The sequence below is a fragment of the Canis lupus genome, chromosome 20 (assembly GCF_003254725.2).
Source record: "Canis lupus dingo isolate Sandy chromosome 20, ASM325472v2, whole genome shotgun sequence".
NCBI lineage: Eukaryota > Metazoa > Chordata > Mammalia > Carnivora > Canidae > Canis > Canis lupus.
Genome location: NC_064262.1, coordinates 28,747,911 through 28,772,742, shown reverse-complemented (window position 1 = coordinate 28,772,742; position 24,832 = coordinate 28,747,911). Strand labels below are relative to the sequence as shown.

Here is a 24,832-nt window from a genome sequence, read left to right as displayed (position 1 = left end):
CAAAAGAGGGAAGTGTGTCTGGTCCACTTCTCTGCATACAGCCAGCTTTAAGCTCCAATCACTACCAACAAGGGGTAAAACTCCAGCTGAAGTGGGAATATACTTTCTCTCCAAATGCAAATGTCCACATATGCTGGTGCAGGCACCGTAAACATGATATATTCTCTCTCTCCAAATGGATGCATGCCTGCAGACCGCATTATGGATCCCTGAAAATGTCCTTAAACAAGCATGATAACTGAATCCTACTTGCTACTAAATTGTTCCAGCCCAGAAACACGAGAGCTTAAAGGGCCAGAGTGGGACAGACTATCTTAGTAGATGTTCTAGCAATGCTCCCTAAATAGAACATTTAGGCCAAACACACTCTCTTAACCTCTCTCTCTTTTTAAAACGGACTTCTCCTAGCAATTCTTTATCCTTACAACTTTTAGAGTGATACCTTTGAATTTAATCCTAGAGTGGAATATTTTCCTTTGTCTCTTTCAAGTGGCTAATAACTATAAATTCAAGATAACACCAAAGCATTATTGTCTCAAAAGGAGACAACCCTGCTTGCTCATCTGGATGACTTGTATAATCTGTAGCTTAATTATACAGTGTAATTAGGACTTTCACATCCAATAGTCACTGCTTCATTATGAAAGCCCAGCCTTTCCCTTTCCTCTCCTCTCCCTCCAGCCCAAACCCCTTTTCTAATTATGCCCTAATGCCCCGGGGCTCAGGCACGCTGCTAAAACAAATATATCAAAGTGTTTGTTTCACAAAGACTAAGATAGGAAGCAACAACAAGCAATTTCTACAACCTTACAAATGGGCATTGAAGCTTCTTGAGGTTGGCTATTATTAATTTGATAAAGAGGCTTGGAGAGGGCACAAATATATCAGTGAGGTCTTCTTTGACTTGTTTTCTGTTTTTCATGTAACAAAACTCAACAATATTAGAAGGTATCTTTGCTCCCTACAAAGATGGGAGTGATTGAAGTGTCTCCCTACTGAACAAATCTCAAAGAATATGGATGCAATCAATAAAAGGGACACTAGTCAAAGTGGTTCAGGCTCGGTCCAGGTGCTGAATGGAGAACCCAAGAGGTGATTACAGAAATCATATAAAATGCATGCACGGCTGGAAAGCATGTATTTCTTTTCCCACAGAAGGACTACTTTCCAAAATTGGTACTACATAGATTTTTCTCTTTGAGGAATAAGAGAAGAGATGGGTTTTTTTGTTTGTTTCTAGACAAACATAGACAATTAGGCTTTAGATTCTACCCTTAACTCCTTAGGTATAGACTTCTGAGTGGTTAGGCCAGTAAAATGTGTGGCTTTTTGGTATCACACCCACCCTGGAAAACATGTTTTTACCCCAGTGAATTCAATGGATGACACATGTTGAAATTTTAGAAAGGAAATGTATGTTACTTGATGATTTGCTATGGGCCAGAAAGGTTGCTTTGATGGGATAATTCAGCACATTTATTATATGTCTGAGTTGGAAAAGCTACTGTTTTTACGGGGCAAATTTCCTTTAGGAATGGACTCACATGGGTTAAAAGTTTGAATATAAGATCTAAAGAGAATTCCTCCTTGGGATACAGACTTTTACTTGAAATGTGCTTGATTCCCCTCCTCCACCCCCCTGTTACAAGTACTTCCTATTAGGTGAAGCTGCTTTTTTAGAATTTAAGGAGTATGACTCAGTTATACATGCAAGGCCAAGCACCTGCTTGAAGCTGAGAGGCCAACCAGCCACATGTCTCCAAGTACACTAATGTCTAATGTGAGTGTGTAACATTATGCCAAGAATGTGGGGGCCACTGTCATCCCCCATCCATGCTTGCCTGCCACTCAAGTACTATATTCAGAGATCGGTCAAACCAAACTATCCTTGCTACACAGTCCTGTCTCTCTATCTTTTGGGGATGGAGAGTTAAAAAGCTCTAGATATCATATCTTAAGGAGTGTGCATATGTGACAGAGGTGAAAGGAAGGAAGGAAGAGAAAGGAGAGAGAGAGAATGAGGAGAAAGGTGAGACTGGAGTGAAAGAGAAACATTTACATGTGCAAAAATGACTGATTTACTTCCAGGAAGGCACTCATGAAAAGGAAATGAAAGAAATCATGGATTGGGATTGAGGGACCAGCACAGAGGCAAGGACATGGTCAACAAAGCAAATGCCATAGTCCAGGGAAGAGAAGATAGACACCTTAACTCTGTTAGTGGCACTGAAGAGAAGGAGTGGACAGGCTTGAGAGATACTGAAGGGTATCGAGGAGCAACTGAATCCTTGTGATGTGCTGAGGGAGAAGTAGGAGTCTAGGACAACGCCCATGGTTCTGCCTTGGGAAACCAGGTGGATGGAATTACTCACTAATTTAGGGGAACTGGTGGACTCACAGAGGAGAAAAATGAGTTCCATCAGATTACTCAGTAACTCAGATCTAACACACAGAGATCAAATAGTCTCTGCACAGAAGCAGCACCTTGGCTCCAGATACATCTCCCAAAAGAATCCTGGGACACGTTTTCAAAGATTTCTAGAACCCATGCTCTCTTACATCTGCTTGCAGACTCATTAATCTATGCAGCTTACTTTGGATTGGGGCGGTTGGCATTATGGATTTGTTAATTGCTGATACAATGTACTTTCTACACAGGCCATATGTGAAGAGCAGCACTGGCATTCAAGAAATGTTAAATAATAATGTAAATGAGAAAAATTTCCAATCCCAATAATAAAGGGATCCAAGGAACATTGACGCAACTTGCAATCATCGGAGCTGTTTGATTGCCTTGTCACTGCGGGACAGTGACCAAAGTGATGCTAATCTAAATGTCATCTAGAAAGAATACTAAAAATATTATGGTGAAAATTAAGTACTGCAACCTTAGGAGCTGATTTAAAAATTAGAAGATATAGCGATTTACATCTGTGGGTTTTATGATCGCCAAGTGCAACCAGCTGAACATAGTCACATTTTCCTTTTCTTTCCTTCTCTCTTTGAGAAAATAGGTTCGGTTTTAAAAAGCTGGCCCAAACTAATGTTCCCTCAATCAGTGGTTCTTTTTTTCTTTTTGTAAAGATTTGTTTATTTATTTGAGGAACAGGGAGAATGAGGGGGGGGGGCAGAGAGGAAGGAAGGGAGAGAATCTTCAAGCAGACTCCCTGCTGAGGCAAAGCCCAATATGGGACTCCATTCCAAGATTATGACTTGAGCCAAAATTAAGAGCTGGGTGACCAACTGTCTGAGCCACTCAAGCACCCCCTTAATCGATGGTTCTTAAACATTGTTACATATTAGGATCACTAGGTGAGATTTTTAGAACGTGGTGCTTAGGCCATATCCCAGATTAATTAAATCAGAATCTCTGCAGGTGAGGCTAGGGTGTCAGCATTTCCTAGGTCTCCAAGTGATTCCAATGTGTAGCCAAGTTTGACAACCAAGACTTTAACTAAGTGAGATCTGAAGACCAAATGCTTTATAATTACCTGGGGAGGAACTGATTAAAAGTACACATGCCTGGCTCCATCTAAGGCTTGCTGAATCAAATTATCTGAGGATAGGATCTAGTACTCTCCATTTTAACAAGCTCCCTGTGTGATTTATATGTACACTACAGTGTGAGAACTGCTGCACAAGATGAAAATCAGTGGTGGCAACTCTTATGCCTTTAGACATAGGATAAGTCTGTGTAAAAGAAACAAAAAAAATTCAAGTAAAAAGGAGAAATTTCAGTCCCTCATGCGGGAGTTTGGATTTCTGGACTTTGTTTGCAGAGGGCTGTCCTGTGCCTTGCAAAAGACGTTTAAAAACATCCTTGGCCTCTCTCCACTAGCTGACATTAGTACAACTATTGTCCTCCCCTCCTCAGGGTGATAATCAAAAATGTCTCCAGACATTGTCAAAAGTCTCCTGGGGGAAAAGATCTTCCCGCCACCCCCCCGCCCCAGTCAAGAATCACTGTTCTAAAAGATGCCAAACGTATGAATAGTTCCATATCTTCCAGTGCCCGGAATTACAAATAGCAATCATCTTCCTGGTTGACCAGATGTGTCTACTTTTGATTAGATGTTGTGGATTCACACAGGCATACAGAGATATGGTGCAGGCTTCATGATTTCCAGCTGCAACAGGGCAGGGCTCTGCCTCCACCTTTGGGTCTGCTAGTTATTAATAGGGAAGAAGTTAATAATTATGTAAAAAGCTACATTTTATCTAACCTGAAGCTGGTTGTGAGGTGACAGTGGGAATGAGTTCTATTGTTCAGTTAAATTCAATTAAAGGGCAATTTGTTTTCATGAGTCATGACTGCCTTCTTAATCTGGGCCAAAGAATAGATAATATCTCCACTTGCAAATAGTGTCCATCCTGGTGAAAGAGGTTAGGAAAATGGTTTCCCTTTACCAAAAGGTTGTTAATTACTATTCAAAGGAGACTCTGTCCTTATGTGATCTAAAACACTCTGGTTCTCTTCACAAGGCGAAAATTACCAGGTGAGCCATATTGATTTTGGACATCTTTAGGACAAAAATGGAAAACTCTTTAATTAATTCAGATGACTGCTATAGTATCCAGCCTTGAAATGTTGAAACTCATCAAATGGCTGAATTTGGCATCTTACACCATCCACAAATGTAAGCTCCAAAGTCAGACTATCTGTGTTTGAATTAGGATCACGTACTTGTTTTCTACAGAGTAAGTGACAGAACTTCTCTGAGCCTCAAACTCCTCAGATATTAGATGAAGCTAATAATACTACTTCATGGGGACGTAATAAGGATAAAATGAGATGATGAATCTAAACAGCACTTCACACAGCTCCCAGCATATAGCAAGCACTTATTAAGTGGCAGCAATTATCCTTACTTGAATTAAACTTTATTTAAGGAATATGACAATGGCTTATTTCATTTGTTATCATAATCCATAGAAGATAATTTTAGAGGTAGAGGATCACAGATGCTATGATTCTTTGTGTTCATTCTGCAGATGAGAAAACTGAGTCATAGAAATAAGATACTATAATTCTAGATTTGTGAAAAACAGACTCTAATACTCAGATCTTTAGAATCTATTCACAATGCTGGTGTAGTGCAAAGAGGAAGAGCTTTGGACTCAGAATATCTAAGTTTGCCACTTATATTTGTAGACATTCAGCTTCATCCTCTGCAAAATGGATGTTAAAAAATAGCTGACCTGAAAAATGTTACAGCAAATCAGATGGAATGTATGGAAGTATAAACTTCGGAGGGCTACACGATGGATACTTAATATTATGATTCCACCTGCATTAAACAATGCAATACACACATAGACCCTGGAACACACATAAGAACACACATAAGATCCTTTTGGATAGTTTTTCAGGGCACGGGGTAGCCTCCATCAAGTGTGGCGGTTTACTTTCTGTTTCAATGCTGATTACTCCAAAAGCAGCACCTTGGACAGCATCCAGAGAGGCTCCTTTCAGGTACCTATAACATTCTCTATGTGCTTTCTTCTCGGCTGCGAGCTACCGTTGCCTTGCAGTCTGAGTCTCTTGGGAAACACAAACAGAAACTTCACTTCACTTCCACCCTTACATGATGCAAACTTGAAAAATAGAGGTCCACATGGAATCAGGGCTTTCTTTGACATTCACTAGCAGACCTGAACATGTCGATTGACAGCCTGCCACATCCTCTAGGAAATGAAAGCTGGTATTTTCATTCAGTCTGCCTACAAATGAACTGTATATATTTCAGGACCTAGATATATCCCAGTGAGCAAATTCATACTGTAGCATAAAACATACCTGCTTGTGAACTGTGTGTTGCTTGGCAATGTCAGGGTCAGAATATCAGTTTCAAAACCACCACCACAACAATTTAAAATGTCAATGTTAATTTGTGGTGAGGGTAGGGAAGGTGAAGAAAGACATAAGGATAATACTGGAAATAATTTCTAATCTACTTTAAAAGGGGAAAAAGCCACCAATTTGACATTTTGTCAATTCACAATAATACCAGCCCTAACGGACAAAGAAAACAGAAGAGGATAAATACAATTTTAGAACTTGAAAGTAGCTTCAAGGTGACCTCATTATATAAGTGATTCTACTAAGAGCAATTCATTTAGTGACAGGTTTTGTGTTTTTATTATAAATCATTATCTAAAGATAGCTTTGTTTCATGAGATCAATGTGGAACTGAGAAGGGTTTGCTAAAAATGATGGAGCTACTATAAATGTATAGATCCATCTTATGACAACCCATTTATTTGCTCCTTAAACATAATTTCAAAATTATAAAGCACGGGTTGCTTATTATGAATGACTTGGTAAGGTACCAGGCCCTTAACTAGATGCCACTAAAAAAGCAATCTGATTCATGATTCTGTTTACATATTGCTCAGTTTTTTCAATATGAATATATTTTAAGAGTCACTAAACACCTGATTCAAATTCAGTCCTAATGCTTAGTATTTTGCCCATTGCTAAGATTTCCTTTTAAAGTGACCTTTGAAATACCTTAAAGGAACAGAGACTTTAGAAATACACAAAGATTGCTGTCTGTTAAGGTGGAAGTCATGGCATGATTGGGGGGAATGTCATAGACATTGCAAAACACAAGCCAATGCACACGTAACTTCTTACCTTTTGGGCTCTGGATTTGCCTGGGTTTTGTAATCTTTTCTTTTTTTGGATTCCTTTTTGGTATCTTTTTTAGCCTCTGGTTCAGATGGGGAGGGAGTTTTGCTCCCTTCAGGGTCTGTATGTGGTAGCAGCCCACTAAGGTACGCATGCATTTGTTGACTTTGGAGAGGGGGTGGTCGCATGGGGCATGCACAGAGTGTGGCCAGCCACAGGAGAATCAAGAGCACACATACATGCACAAACAAAAGAAAGAAAAAGAAGGATGCATCAAACAGCATAGCAAATGCATTCAAACTAAAATAATAAGCAAAAAAAAAAAAAAAAAAGATGCAAACTTGCATAAGGAAAATCGGAACTGAAAAGAAAATAAGAAATCCAAAACTGTTTCCATGACAAGATGTATAAACCTAACTGTGAATCAAGTGGCAGTCTTACAATATGAAATCCAGACAATGTGTATCATAATTCATGATGATGTTTACCAGGGAGTTTACAAAAACACTTCATTATTTTATAACACTTTCTTATTCAGTAACATATGTAGAATACAGTGTGACAACCCAGAGAATATAATGCAACTTCTCTCTCTCTTTAAAGAATTCAGTCCAAGAGGCTGTAACAGATAGTCATCAAAGTGTACATATTTATAAAAAGCAGAGTTATGCACAGATACTCCCCAGGTATCAGAGTTTTCATAAATATTTTTTATGTAAATAAAAGGTCATGTGCTGGGCTAGCAAACCTTAGAACAATGGGAGGTGATGAAAACCTCGTTGCCTGTTAAATATTCAAACCTACAATGCTATTGTTACCTAGTTCTAAATGTTGAAGTTGCATCTCATAAAACCTACCAGCACTAGAGAGGAGAAAAGCACAGGACAAATCCCACAGATATTTCAGAGTCATCTAGCTTGCAAAGATGAAGATAACTGACGGTCTGATTTAAAATAAATGCAGTCAGTCCGGGATTCTCCCACATGTGACTTTCCCCACAGCACCAACTCTTTTGGGGTTTCTGAAGCCACCCAGTTTTTCCTGGCTGTGCCTTTTCTGGCTATTGGTTGAGGTGCTTGAGGTAATGCAGGCTTGTCTTCATAGTAACGTGAGGCTACATACATTGGGATAGTAAACTGGCTGTGGCAATGTGGAAATTTATTCCATGTCTTCGGAGCCAAATGGTAATGTTCCTAAATTATTTGCTGCTTTGCATTATTCAGAATATGGATCTTTTTCTCCAGGAGCTGGGCAACGTCTAAAGAAAGAGAGTACTTAGTATGGAGTTAGGAGAACTGATGTTCTGGTCTTGTCTATAAAACCTATAAAATGAGGGGGTTGGTTACACTGTGATCTCTGAAGTTCTTCCCAGCTCTATGGTTAAACTGTAAGTGTTATGATTATCTCTGCCTTCCAGCTTCACCTAGCTTATTTCAGCTCTTGAAGTGTGCTTGGCTTCCTCTTTCTGCAGGGCATTTGTACATGCTGCTCCTTTTGCCTGGAAGCACTCAGCTCCTACACATGCTTCAGTTCTCAGCCCAAGCGTCTCTTCCTCAGGGACACCCTCCCTGCCATCCTAACACCCCGTCTGAGCTGTCTTCCTTTATTAAATGCTAGTATGGAATATTATTCCTTGTCGTCACAGCACCAATCTCTATGCAACTCTGTCCTTATTTGGTGTCTTGTTAGCTCACTGTGTAGGAGAATGTGTACCAGAATGCCTGGCATTCTGTAAGTAATCATTAAATACTTATGGAATGAATGATAATGAATGAATGATAAGAACAACAAAGGTAAACATTTATGAAGCTCTTGCCATGTTCCAGGCATTGTGCTGAGCCCACCTGCATCCTCTCAACAACCCTGTGAGGACACTACCATCCCTGTTTTACAGATGACAAAACTGTGGCATGGAGGGTTTCATTACCATCCAGCATCTTTGCTAGTAAATGGAGGAGCCATGATTTAAACCTAGATTGTTCTACCTCCAGAGACCACTTTAGAAGTTCTGTTTGCCATTTCTTTTAAGTTCCTTGGAAGGAAAAGATACTAAGACCATTGTGTTTGTATGTGTGCGTGCACGCATGTGTGCGTGTGTGTGTGTGCGTGTGTGTGTGTGTACTACAGAAGGAATGGGAATAAACACAGATTTAAAGATAATTTTAAGGGAGGCCTGGGTGGCTCAGTGGTTGAGTGTCTGCCTTGAGTGGTCCTAGAGTCCCGAGATCAAGTCCCACATCGGGCTCCCTGCATGGAGCCTCCTTCTCCCTCTGCCTGTGTCTCTGCCTCTCTCTCTCTCTCTCTCTGTTCTCTCATGACTAAATAAAATCTTTTTAAAAAATAAGAATAATTTAAAAACAGAACCAGTCATAAACCATCGATAGTGCATTAAAAAAAAGTGGTTTTTTTTTTGTTGTTGTTGTTTGGAGGAATAGCTCTGGATAGTGCTTACCTGTTCCCATGGACATGGGATGCACAGAAGGCAAAGCTGTAGTGGAGGAGGGTGGGGTCAATCATGGCGCCATTTTCTGCCCGTTCAAGCAAGTCTCTGAGGTAGCAGAGATGTCGGTGACACCCTCGGACTCCGTTTCGGGCGCAATACTCATCTAGGACAAACACCTGGCCAGGACTGAACCAGCCCTGTTTGGGGAATAAAGGAGAGACTTTCTTTTAAATACAGGTTTTTGTTGTTGTTGTTGGTTTTTTTGTTTGTTTGTTTGTTTTTGAGAGTTACTACAGTTGGGGGTGACTGGAGAAGGAGGCTCAAAAATTGCCAGAGACAACACTTTTTGATTTCTTCTAGGTGCCAGCCACCATGCTAACCCCCTTGTGTGGCTGCTTAAACCCCTGAAGCAGTACTGTGAGGTTGGTCCTGTTACCCCTGTTGGATGGGTGGGAAAATTGAGTTGAGGGAGGTCATGGAATTTCCCTAGTGTCCCAGGACTAGTCCTGCTGGAGTCTGGATTAGCAGACAGCATGATTCTAGAAACAATATCTCACCTGCTGCTCTAACACTGAACCATACCCTCCCAAGAGCAGTGGAGTGGGGACAGGGTGAAATCTTGGTTACTGATAAGAGGAAATAATAACACGATGTCTTAAATTGGTATCATGTTTTACACAAAGAACTTTCACTCAAGCCCCCATAGCAATCTTGTGAGGTAGGCAGGGCAGGTTTATCTCCATCTCATAGATAAGGAAACCGAAATCAGGGCTGTTAAGTGACTCACAAATAATACAAAACAGAAGCAGCTCTGGCTTCCTTGAAGTCTTCCGTTTTTCCTACTCTGAAGCATTAAGAAATATTAGGATTGGTCTGCATACATGCCAGGACTTTATGAATTCTTTCACTTGGAAGGCAAATCTTCCTTAAATTTTGAAATGAGGATAATGATGCAACTTTGCAAAGAGAGCAACATGACTAAGTTTTCAAGTTGTGAATTAGACAGGATTCAATTAAACTTAGAGGTGCTTCTTGTGCCCTGGCTTAGCATTTTGTTTCATTTTTCCCCCCTGGCAATTATTTGTTTTCTTATTATTTGTTTGCTTGCTGTATGACCAGATGAAACTCTTCTTTAAAAGAGAACCTGGATGGAATCTCTGATTCAGAGCAGATTAAGAAGCATGATGGCATAGAAATCCCTGCCTCTGTGATGTACTTAAAGAAAAAAAAAGATTATCAGAAATGCTGAGTGGCTTTCCACTCAAGGTCACCTATCAGCCACACCTGAAATCAAATCATTTCTTTTGGTTTTAGTACCTTTCTGAAACAACAAAAAATAAATTAGTTAAAAAAAAATACAGGTATCCCTCACTGTCAGAAAATGGAGGGTTCCTATGAAACCTTTCATAAGCCAAAATGGTGTAAAGTGAAGAAGCAATCACCATTTCGTAAAGTGAAATCCTCTTCGGATTTCTTTTGGTTATTGAAAACAAGTACTGATACAGATCTTTTTGTAAAAGTGAAGTGGCATAGAGTGAACTTTTGGATAGTGGAGGAAGGCCTGTAAGCCAATTTAGGTTGGTACTTTGTAAGCTGGGAATTTGGAGTTGTTTTAAATATAAATTTAATTTTACTTTGAGGGTCCTCTCTGAGTCTTTTGAATATTGCTCCATCTTAGGAGAGAAAAGGCAAAAGTAGAAAGTGATGGTGGTGTGTGTGTGGGGGGCAGGTACAGGCCACAGAAGCGCAGCGAGAGAGGCCTCTGCAGTACTCTGATCTTGTATTAGTGATCTGAGGACTCTTCGATTGACAACATGCAGCTCAGCAATGCATCCAACGAAAGACGGCATCTTTCCTATTTCAAATTATAAGTTACTGCAGAGGGCGGGAGAGTAGTCGAGGCAGTGGGCTGCCCCTATAGGCAACTTCTTTGCCACTCCATCTGCTACCCCAAATGCTAAATCTTAGAAACAACACTGCTGTGAAAGATTAAAATATATTTTCTACGACTCAGATGACACCAAGTCTTTTGTAGATGCCAAAATAGCTGCTTTGAAAAGAGTTGAAGAAATATCAATTAGGAACTCAGTCGAAGACACAGAAAAATTTATGTATCCCTGCTGGTCGGTCTCCAAAACTAACTGAAAAAAAAAAAAAAGATTGTAATAATGAGAAAATGAAATATATAGAGGCAGGAGATAAGGTCCTTTTAATTGCTGTTATTTTCTGAAATTTGGGGATAATGATTAATAGATACAGGTATAGAAATGCAGAAGAAAACTGTTTTATGATATTCATAATTAATTTTGGATTTTGGAGCATATTTTGAAGTATATACATGATTAATAGGGAGCAAGCTTCAAAATTTCACTTCTGGTTTAATTTTTTAGAGGGCATTTGCTAATTCTCCTTAGTGACTGAATCTCTTAGTGAAAAAGAAAATTATTTTAAAAAATGATGATGTGAAAAAAGTCGTGAAAATAAAACACCTTAAAAAAATTCCTCAAGAGAATAGGAATTAAGCTCAGCGGCATAGTCTTACAACTTTCATGAATGCAATTTATAATTACATGAATAATCACATAATCATAGGAAACACATTTGAGAAAAATTGCCTTGCAATGCAAGGTAAGCCTTTTTTTTTTTTTTTTTTTTAAGTCAAAGTGAAGTGTTCCTTTCCAATTTGGCAAAGTTCAGATTCGTCTGATGAAGTGATTCTAAACCCGAGATCATCAATGAATCTTTTATGAGACGCAGATTAATAAATTATTCCATATAATCCCGTTTCTGTTTTTAAGACTATTTTATCTACTATTTTTAATAGTTTGGCTTCTGGTTACAGGAAAAAAAAACAGAATTTAAAATAAAAAGTAGTAAGAATAGATGTAGGAAATAGCCATGTCACTTAGAAAGGAAACAGATTTTCATTATATTTACATAAATATCAAAAATATGTTAACCTTAGTAAATTATATAATATTGGCAATATATAGATACATTAATCTTAATGTGTAGAGTCAAGGGTGAGGTTTTTCCTCTCTGTCGTCATTTCATTATTTCCCCTCATCTTTCCCATCTATAAAGTGGGATTAATATAATTTACCTTTAAGAAATGAAGTCAACAATTTATGGTTTGTAGAAGGAAACAAACGGGGTCTTTTTTAGGCTTCTGAATTTGATTAGTATAAAGTCCAAAATGTATCTTCAGGAATCCAATAAAGACAGAATTTTGAGAAAAATATAATAGTTGTCCCCTGCATTTAAATTATTTAAATCTAGGCTTAGAACAGGATTTCAAGGAATGCTGATGCTCTTGCTGGAGAGCTGGACTTCCAAATGTCTAAAGCACCATAAAAAAAATTCCCCCAAAGGGTGAAAAAGGCTTTGAATACTATGGAAAAAAACGAGAAGCCATCCAAACAAACAAACCCCAACCAGTTTAGCTTATGAAAAGCGAAGTGAAGTCTATTTACAAATCATTTTAATTTTTGAAAAATAAACAAAAAGAACACATTCGTTTCTGAGACAGAAGTACAGGGTCTTATCATCTGAGAAGGGGAGGGAGGGGGAGTCTGAAAATCTAAGAAACCGAGGCAATTTTTACAAGTTCTCCACAAGCAGGTGCCAAACTCGATTACCCTCTTGGGAATATTTCTCAAGTAGCAGCTGAAAAGGGGGAAGCTTAGCTAGGGAGGCTGGGGAATTGGATCCGTCTCTACTGATAACTTCCTCCTTCTCTGTCTTCTTTCTTTGGTAAGTAAAACTATCTCCACCCAGGAAATCAAGAACATATTTCTAATTGTTAAAAAGGGCTCTGTAACAGACAAAAAGAGCTTCTGATATAAAGGTAGAGAAATATTTCCATTAAAAAGAAAACACGTTATCAGGCTTAAATTGCTGTAGACCAAAGAATATACTTGCCAGGCAAGAATAGGAATCATTAAGTCTGTGATCCAAAGTAAGGCGCTGCACCATCTCAAAGAGGGAAGCGTGGTCAAAGTTACAGGGGTTGGAAGAGATAAATTCATCCATGCCATGTTTTTGAGCTCTATCTGCGTCTGTTCATTTATACATGTAGAGAGAGACACAATTCAGAGAAACACATCACATTTTCTTTGACATTTCAAATACACAGGAATTCACTAGGCATTATGAACGCTAGCTCTTCCCCCGTTGCCTCCCACCAACATCCGCAAGATACTCTTTTTACCTCCCATTGTCAACTTGCATCACTTACTGGTGAGTTTATTGCATTTAGGCAAAAATATATTGGCATCAACGTGTGTATCAAATGATCACAACTCCAGTGCATTTATGTTGTTCTTTAAAAACTAAGCACACGACCGTAACTTCGCCTGCATTTCACCGAACACTGAAAGCAGATCGGGTCTTTGCTTATAAAAGCCCTATTTAGCTTTTTTTTTTTTTTTTTTTTTTAGTATTTTTTGTTTGTTTGTTTTTAATAGATACTGCCATTCCAGTGGTTATGTCTAGAGCAATTTCTCTACAAGTATTGGGATTAGCTGGAAAAAGGGGTATGCTGATTTTCAGCAAAGTGACAATATTAGTATCCTCCCCTTCCACATCCCCGGTGCCAATTTGGTTTCACAAGAGATTTGAGTCCCCGCCCTCCAAAATTAAAAAAAATAATAATAATAACAAAAGATTTTCAGGGAAACCTGGAGAATAAGTTAAATGGGAATTTAGTTTGTGATAGCCAAGGTCATTGCCTTAAAGGGTGCTTACAGTTAGCAAAGCTTATGAAAGAGACAAACAGATCTACTCAGCAAGGGCTATGATCTGCCATTTATTGTGAATTAATAGTCTCAATGTATTCACACTTTTTCTTACAGGGTGAAGGCTGCAAGCAAAACCTCCTAAGGGCTAACTAATTAATCTCAAGATGTGTAACTAAAATACTCTCTACTCAGTCGGCAAAATAGCTCAGAATTCAACTCAACTGAGACCAAGTAAATCCCGAAGAGGGAGGAATGGCGATCTGGCATTAAAAGAATCGGCTCACTCCACCTCATATTTACTCAGTCTCCTGATATGCAGACTGCAAAGAAAAAGAATTTCATATCAAATTAAGCAAGAGTTTATTCATCCCCTTGCGTGCAGTATTCTGCTGGAATATGGGGACTGCTAGGGACCAGCAATGCTGTCTGGACATGAGGAAAATCAATTTCTGACTTGAGAGGGTGTCTGGGTGTATTTTCATACATGGCCTTCATCCCAGGCAGGTCCCCCCCCCCGCCCCTTCCATGCTTGGGGCATGACTGAACGCTTGACTCTAAGCAGGGTAGCAGGGTGACTCTAAGATGATGGTTTCTCATCATATCATGGATTTCGTATATCACTCAGACCTAAATCCGTGGTATGTCAGAGTTTTTGCCCTCTTCCTGTTAGATTTTTAAAATCCCTAGTCATTTTTCATAGAAGCAGCAAGTGGTCAGTGTTTGAACGGGATGTGTTGTTTATGCCCCAGACACACAGAAGCAAGAGTTTCCAGAAGACAAGTTGAAGAATGTGTATTTTAATAGCCAAATTGCTCCATTAGAAATGTAAAACACACGGTTTTGGAAGGGAAATCACTTGGATGGGAATCATACTAGAAAGAATTCTCTTTGCTGTGTTAATTGCCTCGGGTTTGTCTTCAAGAAAGTGCTTTCAATTTCTGGTTAGGTGCTTTATCTATGAGGATTTCTTTTGTTGGTTGTTTGGGCTCCAAACTATATTTCTCCTTTGACTCAGGATGGTTAATAAGAGAGGTGTCCAGGAAGTTGACGCCGGGGAAAAAGCTAGCTGCTTCTAGAGTGTGTCTGTGTGAGACTCCTCTGGCCCAAGGCAGGCGTCTTAAACCTTCTCCAACTTTAGATCTCTGCCGGCAGGAGGACACTCCTGCAGTCCAGGTGGCACTTTCTGTCCCGTAGGACAGATTATGCCCTCCTGCCTCCATCCGGTCAGTCCCAGGTCAGTTTAGTTCAGGAAAAATAACAGTGGGGTACACAAATTGCTTATCCTATTTCATCCTCATAAAAAGCCTCACCCACCTCGTGCCTCCCAATTTTAACAGATAGAGGAGGCATTTTGGCTAGCACCAGCTTCTTGCTCTCAAATTTCTCAGAAGACGCTTGCAAGCTGACAAATCGGCCCGGGCCTTACTTTGCCAGTTTGGCTCACTATTTTATTGCTCTTCAATTATGATGGTGCAACCGGTCATTTAGCTCAGAGAGAAGGGGGGTCTTTTGTAGCTGTTAAAAATATGACACACGTTTCAAGTCTTTTTTTCTTTATTTGTTGAACCTCTTGAAAAGTTTGCGATGAACTATTTCGCCTTGCTGCCTGCCCACTCAGGAAACGGATCTGAAAAGACAACTTGGCTCCTCTGCAGGGACCTGGATACAGACCCACTCCCCGCCTCCCCGATGCATCACAATACAGCTTCACCGGGCTAATTCCTGGCTTAGAGTACATCTAAAGAACAATTTCTCTTTTACTAACGTTTTAAAGCAGGCTTACAGAAAAATATGCTTAAAATCAGCCTGTTTTCCTTTCCGAAAGCAACCCTATCAACATAAAAATTCCTTTTTCCTTCTTCCTCTCCTCCCTCCCTCTCTCTCTCGGTCCACATGTAGATGAGACTGGGACTGCTTTAGGAGATCTGGACTCTAGTTTGAGCTCTATTTTTAAATAAGCTGTGGGATGGCGGCTTGTTGCTCTCTATGAGACTCAGTTTCCTTGGGTGTAAGATGAGCTGAATTTCCACGTCCCTCGGTGAGGTCACTGTCACTTAACCATCCTTAAGGTCTCTTGCACAACTCCCACATGTATAAGATGGAGCTGAATGCAATGGGAATTTCCAGCAGGTAAAACGAGCAGCCCCTGGATTTTGCTTACACAAAATCATCATTTACTCAGATTTAGGCTCATTATCTTAATGGTTCCAACAACTCAAGAGTGCTTAAAAGGGTGGTTGGGTTCCATGAAATCTTTGAGAGTTTCACTGAGCTTATTATATTCAAAAAAAGAAAGAGGAGCAGAGTGAGGGGTGTGGGGGAAGGGCGTGGGGGGGGGGGGAAGGGACGCTATTTTAAGGTGTCAGGAAAAGGGATCTGATTTTTAAGCTCCATCCCAGTAGGGATTTTGGTACTTTTACTCTCTGCTGTATCCCGAGCACTGGGAACAGTATGTCAGTACGTGGTACGTAGCAGGTACTCAAGACATATGTGTTAAAATAGTGAATTTATCTCATCAAAATAAATAAATTCACTACTTCAACAAATATATTCTATTTTTTTATTTTTATGAAATGTTGATATACTAAATTCAATAGGGACAGGGTATTTGAGCTAGGATAGCAGGGAGTAAAGCAGGTGGGCTGAAGGGGTCACAAAGACTGAAGGTGAGGCCAGCCCTGCCATGACCAGGGGTGTGACGTGAGGCAAGTTGATTAGTGTTTCTGAGTGTTCTTCTCCTCATATGTAAGTTGAGAATAGTGTTTGAGTCTACCCTAGGAAGGTTGCTGGGACGTTCTGCTGAGAAGTGCCTGTAAAGCACCTGGGTACCCAGCACATAGTAAGTGCTCAATAAACCTTAGCTGTGAGGGAGTGGGCAGGCTTTTTAGTGCTCCTGAAGCCAGTTTGTTTAATGTTTTCAGCGAGCCGAGGATGTCTCTGCATTTATAGCTAATGTTAGTTACAGGTTGCTTCTTAAACCATATTGCTTCTAAGAAGCTGGGAGCCTTCCCAGTCTCTCTGCTTTGTGCTTCTCCTCTGCCCCTGTACAACTAATTCCCACGTCCTGTTTCTGTGTTCTAGCTGGTTTATGTTCCCATTTCTCTGTGGTCAGAACACCCACACACAGTTGAATCCCTTGATAGATAATATGTTCCTTGAGGGCAAGTTTCTGATCTGTTCTTTCCCCTGCCAGCTCCCAGAGGAGCCAGGTCCCTAGGAGGTGTTTATTAACTGACTTATTCTGACACTTCCATCCCAGGAAACTTCCCATTGACTTTATTAAGGAGTCACACACATGGGGATTCAGATGGCATCTTGCAAATCCAAAAGTGGGAACATGTGCTCTTCGGGAAAAAAAAAATCTTATAGAAGGAAACAGAATTCTAGGTGCAGGTGTCTTTGGATACCATTCAGATTGTCTGCCTGTGTCTCCATACATGTCTAGGACCATATGCATTACATATGTTGTCTATTTTAAAATAAAACACTGCAGTGGTCCAGCTGTTCCAAATTCTGTTTCAAAGAACTTGTGGGTGCTTCCCAAGCAACACCATATAGTCATTCTTGCACTGGCCCAGTCTGTTCTTCTACTGTGCGGAACATTACAAAATAGATGCTCCTTGCAACTCCATTTTCCCCTGTACAAACAATTGGAACTGGTTGATGGAAGAAAAAGAAAACTCCAGTGCTGACATTAGCAAGGCGAAAACAGCCCAAAGCAAAATATGAGAAAGTTACTTCCTGAATTCAGGACACCTTGGGATCGCTTCCTTTGCCAATGTTTGGCTTGTGTGTCAAGAGAATGAAAATGAATTTGAACACTAGGGTGAGCAAAACAGAATTAGGAGGGTAATGTGGCTGCTAAAATCTCCAATGATGTTTGGATTATCTCTGGCTTTGGGAAATGTATACCAATGCTCTTTTTCATTAATACATGTTCTTTTCTTTCTTTCTTTCTTTCTTTCTTTCTTTCTTTCTTTCTTTCTTTCTTTCTTTCTTTCTTTCTTTCTTCTTCTTCCTTTTTTCCCTCTCTCTTTTAGAAATCAAGGATTGACTGCAATTTAAGAATTGACTTAAACCTTTACTTTTTCTGGACCTGGCTGAGAAGTTTCTAAGCCTTCCTTGGTCCGTGAGGGCTCCAAATGCTCTAAAAATTGGCTGTGTAATTTTACAGGCTCTGCAGGTAGGGCATAATTCAACACATCTTCCAAACAATGCTACTTGTTTTACTTCTGGGGTTTAATTGCATAAAAATTCTGAAGTCCTGTATAGCATAGGCACAGACATGACTTCAGACTAACCTTAGATGAATAAAGTTGACAGAGGTACCTAAACAACATTAAGAAACTTAAAATCTTACTAATGGTATCCATGACACAGAAGCAGGCTGATGGACACAAAGACTTATGGAAGGTAGGTATACTTTTGAGTGGAAATTCATCAGAACTTTACCCCAAGTTTACTCAAAAACAATTTTGGTTTGGCATTTAAGGAAAGTTGGGAAAATACAGGTTCCTAAAGTGATATGATTATACTTTAAAAAAAATGGATTTTATACTCTCATTTTATCTACTTCAGTAAAATTCAAGTGATGTCACTAATTGATGACCCAGTTACTTATGTTGTTCTTTAATTGATCAGATGTTTGGGTTTATTTCATGTGTAATATTCATTTCCTTTTTCTTCCTTGCCATGGGAAACATATAAGATTTTTCATGATCTCTTGTCTTAATAACAAGCCTATTTATGTGATCTGGTTCAGATACAAAACTTTTTAGACAAGTTCGCAATAAGGTCTACCAAATACATGTACTTTTCTTGGGAGTATTAATACAGCTTTCAAATTTTCATTTTATTGAGATTTTCCCATTATTCTAAGAGCTGAGGAAATGAGGACAAAAGGTCAAATCTCTCTTTTTATTTTGTAGCATTACATTTTAGAACTTTTTGTAGGCTAGGAAAAAAGAAATTCTGCTGTTGAAAATAATTATGATTGTACTGTTAATAAATTGTCTCAGAGAGGCTCCTTTCTCTAATGAGTCCCTTTTATAATAAGCTAGAGGTGCCACTTTATCACTGAAATGTAGAGCACAGCTATGGCTGTTGCTACTCCTGATGGATGCTAGAGGCAAGAGAATAGCTAATGTGACTCTAAAGTCATTGTGAACCCAAACTGCAAATTAAAAGGTGACTTTGTATCTTTCTTATATGGAAAATGTGTGCTTGTCATATCTGCTTGACAGTACAAGAGTGAATGTATGGTTTGGACAATAACGAACAATGACAGTAGTCAACCTCATCAGAAGACATGAAATAAAGAAATGACAATGATTGATGGCAGCTGGCTGTTTACAGATTTTTCTAGAAGAGTTTTTTGTGCCATGATCAAGTAACCAGGGGATGTTGTGCTCTGCCTCAGCTCTGCATAGCAAGCAAAAGATTGGTCCTCCCATGCCTGCTGCCCTTGAGAAACAACTTCATTTCTTCATGGTCCCCTTGACTCAGTCAAGCTAACTTGCATGGCCAAGAGAGAATGGCTTCTCAGAAGCTATGAAGGGCCATGTTTCATTTTGCAAAAATCTTGAATTTAAAACTATTATGGAAGTACACCCAAAGGGATAAACATGTGATGTTTACTTCAAGTTAATTTTTATAATTTGTCATAAGACAGAGTAAAAATCATGAGAGATTTTGTCAACGATCTCAAAATGAATAAGTAAATGATTTGTAATTTTCCCTGCTGTATTTATTATATTTTCAATTAATTTACGGAGTACTTGATGATGTCTTTACATTCCCTGTGACAGGAGCAAAAATAAACTTTCTGTAGTTGGCTAATTAATAATGTATCTTACTGTAAATCACTACATGACATGAGTGTGCTCGACTGATGAGTGAATAATACATTTAAAATGTGCCTAAAGTAGTTAACAAAGAAATGAACCTTCATTTAACATGGACTATGTAGATCATATCATTTGGAAAATTTTCGACCTGGTTTTGGGAGTCTGTTCTTTTTAAAAGGTCATTTACTTTTGCAACGAGAAGGAAAATGATTTACCATGTGGCTTGGGGTCATGCAAATTAATTTGATATTGAATTAATGCTTTGATATTGCATTCCTGCAATGTAGCAACTGCAAGTTGACAATACAAGAAGATACAGCAAAACTCTTCATGAGATAAAACTATAGAAAGGAGTAAAGGCAAACGACTATTTGGAAATCTACTAGGATAGCAATGCGTTGTTGTGCAAATATATGTAAATTTGCTCAAAACAGATTTCATTCAGACATCTATTCACCCATCCTTTCATTCTTAAAAAAAAAAAGTATAGCAAAACCCTAAATTCCCACTATATTCACATTCTATGGTAAGCTTTTAAAATGCCTCATCAGACATTCAAAGTAAAGTTAAGTTAAATTAAGTATCTGCTTGGAGTGGTGAAAAAAAATCTGTCTGCTAGCCAGGGGTACATTTATGCAAAACAAAAGAAAAAAGAAAGAAAGGGGTAAAGAAAGCAAATTAAAGAAACAAAGAATTAGAAGAAAGTACTATTATTAAATGGGCGGAGGAATGATATGACCTACAGTTTCTAAATCAGCATTCAGAATACTCAAGTACATATTTGCCTGCTCTCTTGACTGGTTTTTCTATTTCCTTCTAAGGTCAAGTCTACCCTCAATACATTGGGTGGGCAGCTTTTCTCTGTATGAATAAAGGAATTGTAGATTCTCTTTCATTAGTAACTCAAATAGCGAAGAGAAAGGTTTGTCTAAGTTTTAAAGTTTCTTTTCTCTCTTACAGGTGTATTTTTAGAAAAATTAGTACCAATACAAATGACATCGAAAAAGCTATTGTTATCCTTGTCATTGGGGGAGTAGCAGTGAGACATTCTAGACCAGAGGTCCAAACCCTCTACGGTATTGTGAGATTGTGAATCTGAAGTTTCTGTGAAAAAGCTACATGGGCTCAATCGTGTCCTTAATTTCCTGTTTTTGTGTGTGTGATCCCATGTATTATAGCTCTCCTTTCAAAATTAATCCTCCTTTGGATCTTACTTAGAGCACACCCTCAAGTCAGGTAGAATGAACTCTTTAGTGTTCAAATAATGCATTTACTTTATTCATTGTATTCAGCAGTTTCTTGAAATCTTATTCAGTTAACGTCTTTGGGTGTCCTACCCCACTTTTCTATTTGTTAAGGTATCCATGGTTACCACCCCACAGGTACAGCTGACCATTCTTATCTTTGGAATTGGAGAGGAAAAACAATAACACATTATCAGAGTGCAAAATGATCTGTTTTCAGGCATTAAGCAGTCAGGTAGCTGTGAATTCCATGAAACAAAGGCATCATTTGCCATTTTGTTATGATGCTAATTAATATTCTCGGAATGAAAAAAATTAGGAGATGTTAATGGTTGGCTTTACTCAGAGGATCATTTGATGCCAATATGAAAGCCAAGGAGAGGAGGCAATTATGCACACATCACATGCATCCTAGTTTCCGTATGGAAGCTTACATTTCAAACCTAAGGTCAGGAAAATAACATGAAAAGTTTTACTACAAAGTCTAGACATGAGGGAGATTTAAGAGGAGAGGGAGGAAGCACATTGCAGGTGTCAGATAATCTAGTCTGATTATCTGAGCTGTGCTAGCTATAGGGGAACACTTACCCTTCAGTCCAGCTAGAAGTTAGCAGGGTAAGAAGGAACAAACCAGAATAACATAAAGACTAGCAACAAGGCTCAGGAAAGCAGACAGGAGTTCTAACCTAGCAGCTAAAGTTCTCGGGTTTGAGCAAAGATTGAACAAGGAAACTTAAATGAAACAAAATAAAACAAAAACCAAAATCAACCCCCCCTCCCAAACCAACAGTAACCAAGACCCCACTAACTTTGAAGTCTGTTTGGGGGGTAGCAAAAATAGAACAATTCTCAAAACATCCAACTTTAGGGATGTATGATGTGATTAACAGTTATTAGTTGAGAAACAGACATTAAAATGAGACTCATTGCAAGTGATATATCAAGTAATCATTGACCAACGAGCAAAGTTTAAAATACCCCCTCCCCCCACTCCGAATGAGAACGGAGGTACTGGTTTTTACTGTTCCTCTAACACAGATTGGACAGGAATCAGGTGTCTCAATGAGAGGCCACTTGGCGTAATAAATTGTGGCAACCCTCGACAACAGACTTGAACATAGTTTCCAAGGTGAGCAACATTGGCCTTAAAAACTGGAAAATCATAAATACTTGTTTAAAAACGTACAGCTGGCCACTGACTTAATTTTTTCACGTTTCAACCAAAATAAAAGGGGGAAAAAGGAAATCAACAAGAACACACACCAAAAAAACCACAAAAGAACAAAAAGGTTTTAAAGTTTGGTGGAACCCTCCCAAAATCATTGTAGAGTCACATACAAACTAATGAATAGCAGGATCTATTTTTTTTTTCGGTTTTTACAATGCCATATAAATACTCCACTCCACTCTTTCTTAGACGTGTCTTTTCATTTTGAAATTGCAAAAAATAAAAACTGCACCCAGAAGTCTGTCAAACTGAATTTAGAAAGACCCAAATAAACTCATAATTACTCCTGAGCTTCCCAAACTGTAAAATGTTCCATTCTCAGTTCCCCCTTTAGCAGACAGCGACATGACAAGACTGGAGTGTTTATTTTTCTCTACCCTAAAAACCTCTCCCATTTTTCTGTAGCTTCCCTATGCCAACTAATACTAGTAAAGTGATTACAAAGTTAACTCACTGAAACGTTGTTCTTAAAAATTATTCACTTGCAAGAAAGGCAAATACTTCGAACACGTATTTAAAACCAAGATTTGATGAACTGTGTACAGGACTAGGTACTTGAGAATGACCCTTACCTTTTGGAAGTCAAGGAAACCTTTTTAAAATGCAATACTTGATTGTGTTTACTCTTTTTGTTACAGAACCCATGACTGAATGTTTGTGATGTGTCAATATGGGCCGAGAACCAACTATCAGCGAAAGGATCAAAGATTGCTGTTTATTACTATGTTGTAACTTTTTTGCATTTTTCTAGAACCTTGCTTTGTCATGCCAAGTGACCAACCAGTCCCAGTTTGTCCAGAACCGAGGCCGTTTCTGGAGACAAAACTTTTAGTGAGAAAACCAGGGAAGTCGCGGGCAAATCTGGATAAGGTGGTAACTCTCAAAATAAATCAACACTGTGAGTTTGACTGCTACCCACAAATGAGGCCTGATCTGTTTAATAGTGATGGTTTGAGTTTAACAAATTAAATGCAGCTGTAAAGTGATTGTGACATAACCACCATTCTGTAGCAGATTCCACTGAAAATTATGATATACTGTCAAACCCCTAGCCAGTTTTTGGTTGTTATGCATCACTACTCAGTAACTCCATGGAATGTAGAGCTTCTTGTTCCTTTTTTGATCTTTATCATTGGTTTTAAGTAGACCTAACTCCAAACAATCAGGTGCAGAAAGCTGGGTTGGTTAAAATTCTGACTGGATTCCTCTGCTAAATTATGGGAACAGAAGGCTCATTTGCTGTTACTCTGGTTGCAGTTTTTATTAAGTGCCTAAACTAACAATAGAAAGAATCTGGAGTGGTATTGAGCCTCTGTTCCAGGAGTAGTACAGTAACTATGGGATTACTGGGTTCAACATTATTGGATTGAAGCTCTAGGTAAGGATTATCATTTATTACAGGGTCAATGGTGTACAGTTGTGCAGATTGGGCACTGCGCAACTCAATAGGCACCATTCACAGTTTTGTCTGGGTGAAAAATGACTAATGAAGCGCGCAGTCTGCATGGATGAAAGTGGTACCTTTTTTCTTATAAAACCTGGCAGGTGTGGTAGGGCCTCACACTCTTTAGAGAACCTTGTTCCTGAGCAGTGATTAAGGAGACAAGAGAGAGGGGGGGGGGTTCCACCACCAGCTACTGATAAATTTCAGAGGCATGAATTATCTTGCCTTCTCTCATCCCTTCAATCTACCTCCCATGCTCTCTAGGGATGATATTATCCACTCTCCAAATTCTAACCCTTAGAATCTTGCTTTGGGTGTCCCATTTAATGCAAGTTTCCTATGTCAACTAGGGTGGTGACATACATCAAGTTGATGTGCACTCAATTAAATCTTCCTGCTGATGCCTAATGACTAGCATTCTAATTTCATTGCTGAATGAATCCTAATCTAATGAATTTAATCAAGAGCCCCTATGTATTTCCACAAGGAGACAACTATCCCTTCCTTACAGCCTCCATCAGCGGATTTCTTTTTTTAATCAGTGTCTGGTTTCCATTTACTTTTACTCCTGAATTTCTTCCTCTTTCCTATCCTAACAAGGAAAAAGTGAGGCTAATCACAAATGAAGCAGTAATCTCTTGATCTGGGTGGATGATGAACAAGAACACTGAAGGTAAGGTGAAATGACTTTAGAAGAAATTGAGATTCTTTGGAAATAAAACCAGTATTTTCCAAATACCACCTGAGATCCATGTTCTATGAGGTTGATTTGGATGATGATTATAATTAGGAATTTTCCTCCCTGATGTACAGATAATTCCATTTCAGAGGAATATGATAGGATGTGTTATTTCTAAATTTATTAAAATGGAGCCTCTTAGGCAAGGTGAAAGGATGGATTCCATCACAGAGTAGTTTTTAAAACAAATTAAATAAATTTTGGGGTATGTTTTATCTCAACTCATGACTAAACCAATAGAAAGAGATGTTGCCCTGTCTCTTTATTGCTCTCAAATGAATCCAAGTGTCCTAAATATTAGAGAAAGCAAGAAGAGCATGGGGAAGTTGGTGGTGGTTATGGTCGGGAGGGCTGCCCTTACTCCAAAGTCCTTCCTCAACCTTTGCCTCCTTCTTTCAGGTTTTTCTGCATGGAAACCCATGGTGATTGTATGATTGTCCACGATGTTCCATGGAGAATGCACCTTCCTTTAAGAAACTATAGGTACCAGACAGGAATTATTGGGAGGACCTGATGAA

The 24,832-nt window shown here is 39.0% G+C and overlaps 1 protein-coding gene across 9 annotated transcripts in view; it reads right to left on the bottom strand.

Annotated features, from left to right (window-relative positions):
- CADPS (calcium dependent secretion activator) overlaps window positions 1–24,832 on the bottom strand; it is a 460,562-nt gene that overhangs the window by 127,306 nt on the left and 308,424 nt on the right. For all 9 annotated transcript variants that reach the window (XM_049097818.1, XM_035703542.2, XM_025456449.3 and 6 more), the window contains exons 12-13: window positions 12,996–13,132; window positions 9,084–9,271 (exon numbers count right to left, since the gene is read on the bottom strand). In XM_049097818.1, the coding sequence (XP_048953775.1) occupies window positions 9,084–9,271; window positions 12,996–13,132 (325 nt within the window). The remainder of the gene's footprint in view (window positions 1–9,083; window positions 9,272–12,995; window positions 13,133–24,832) is intronic.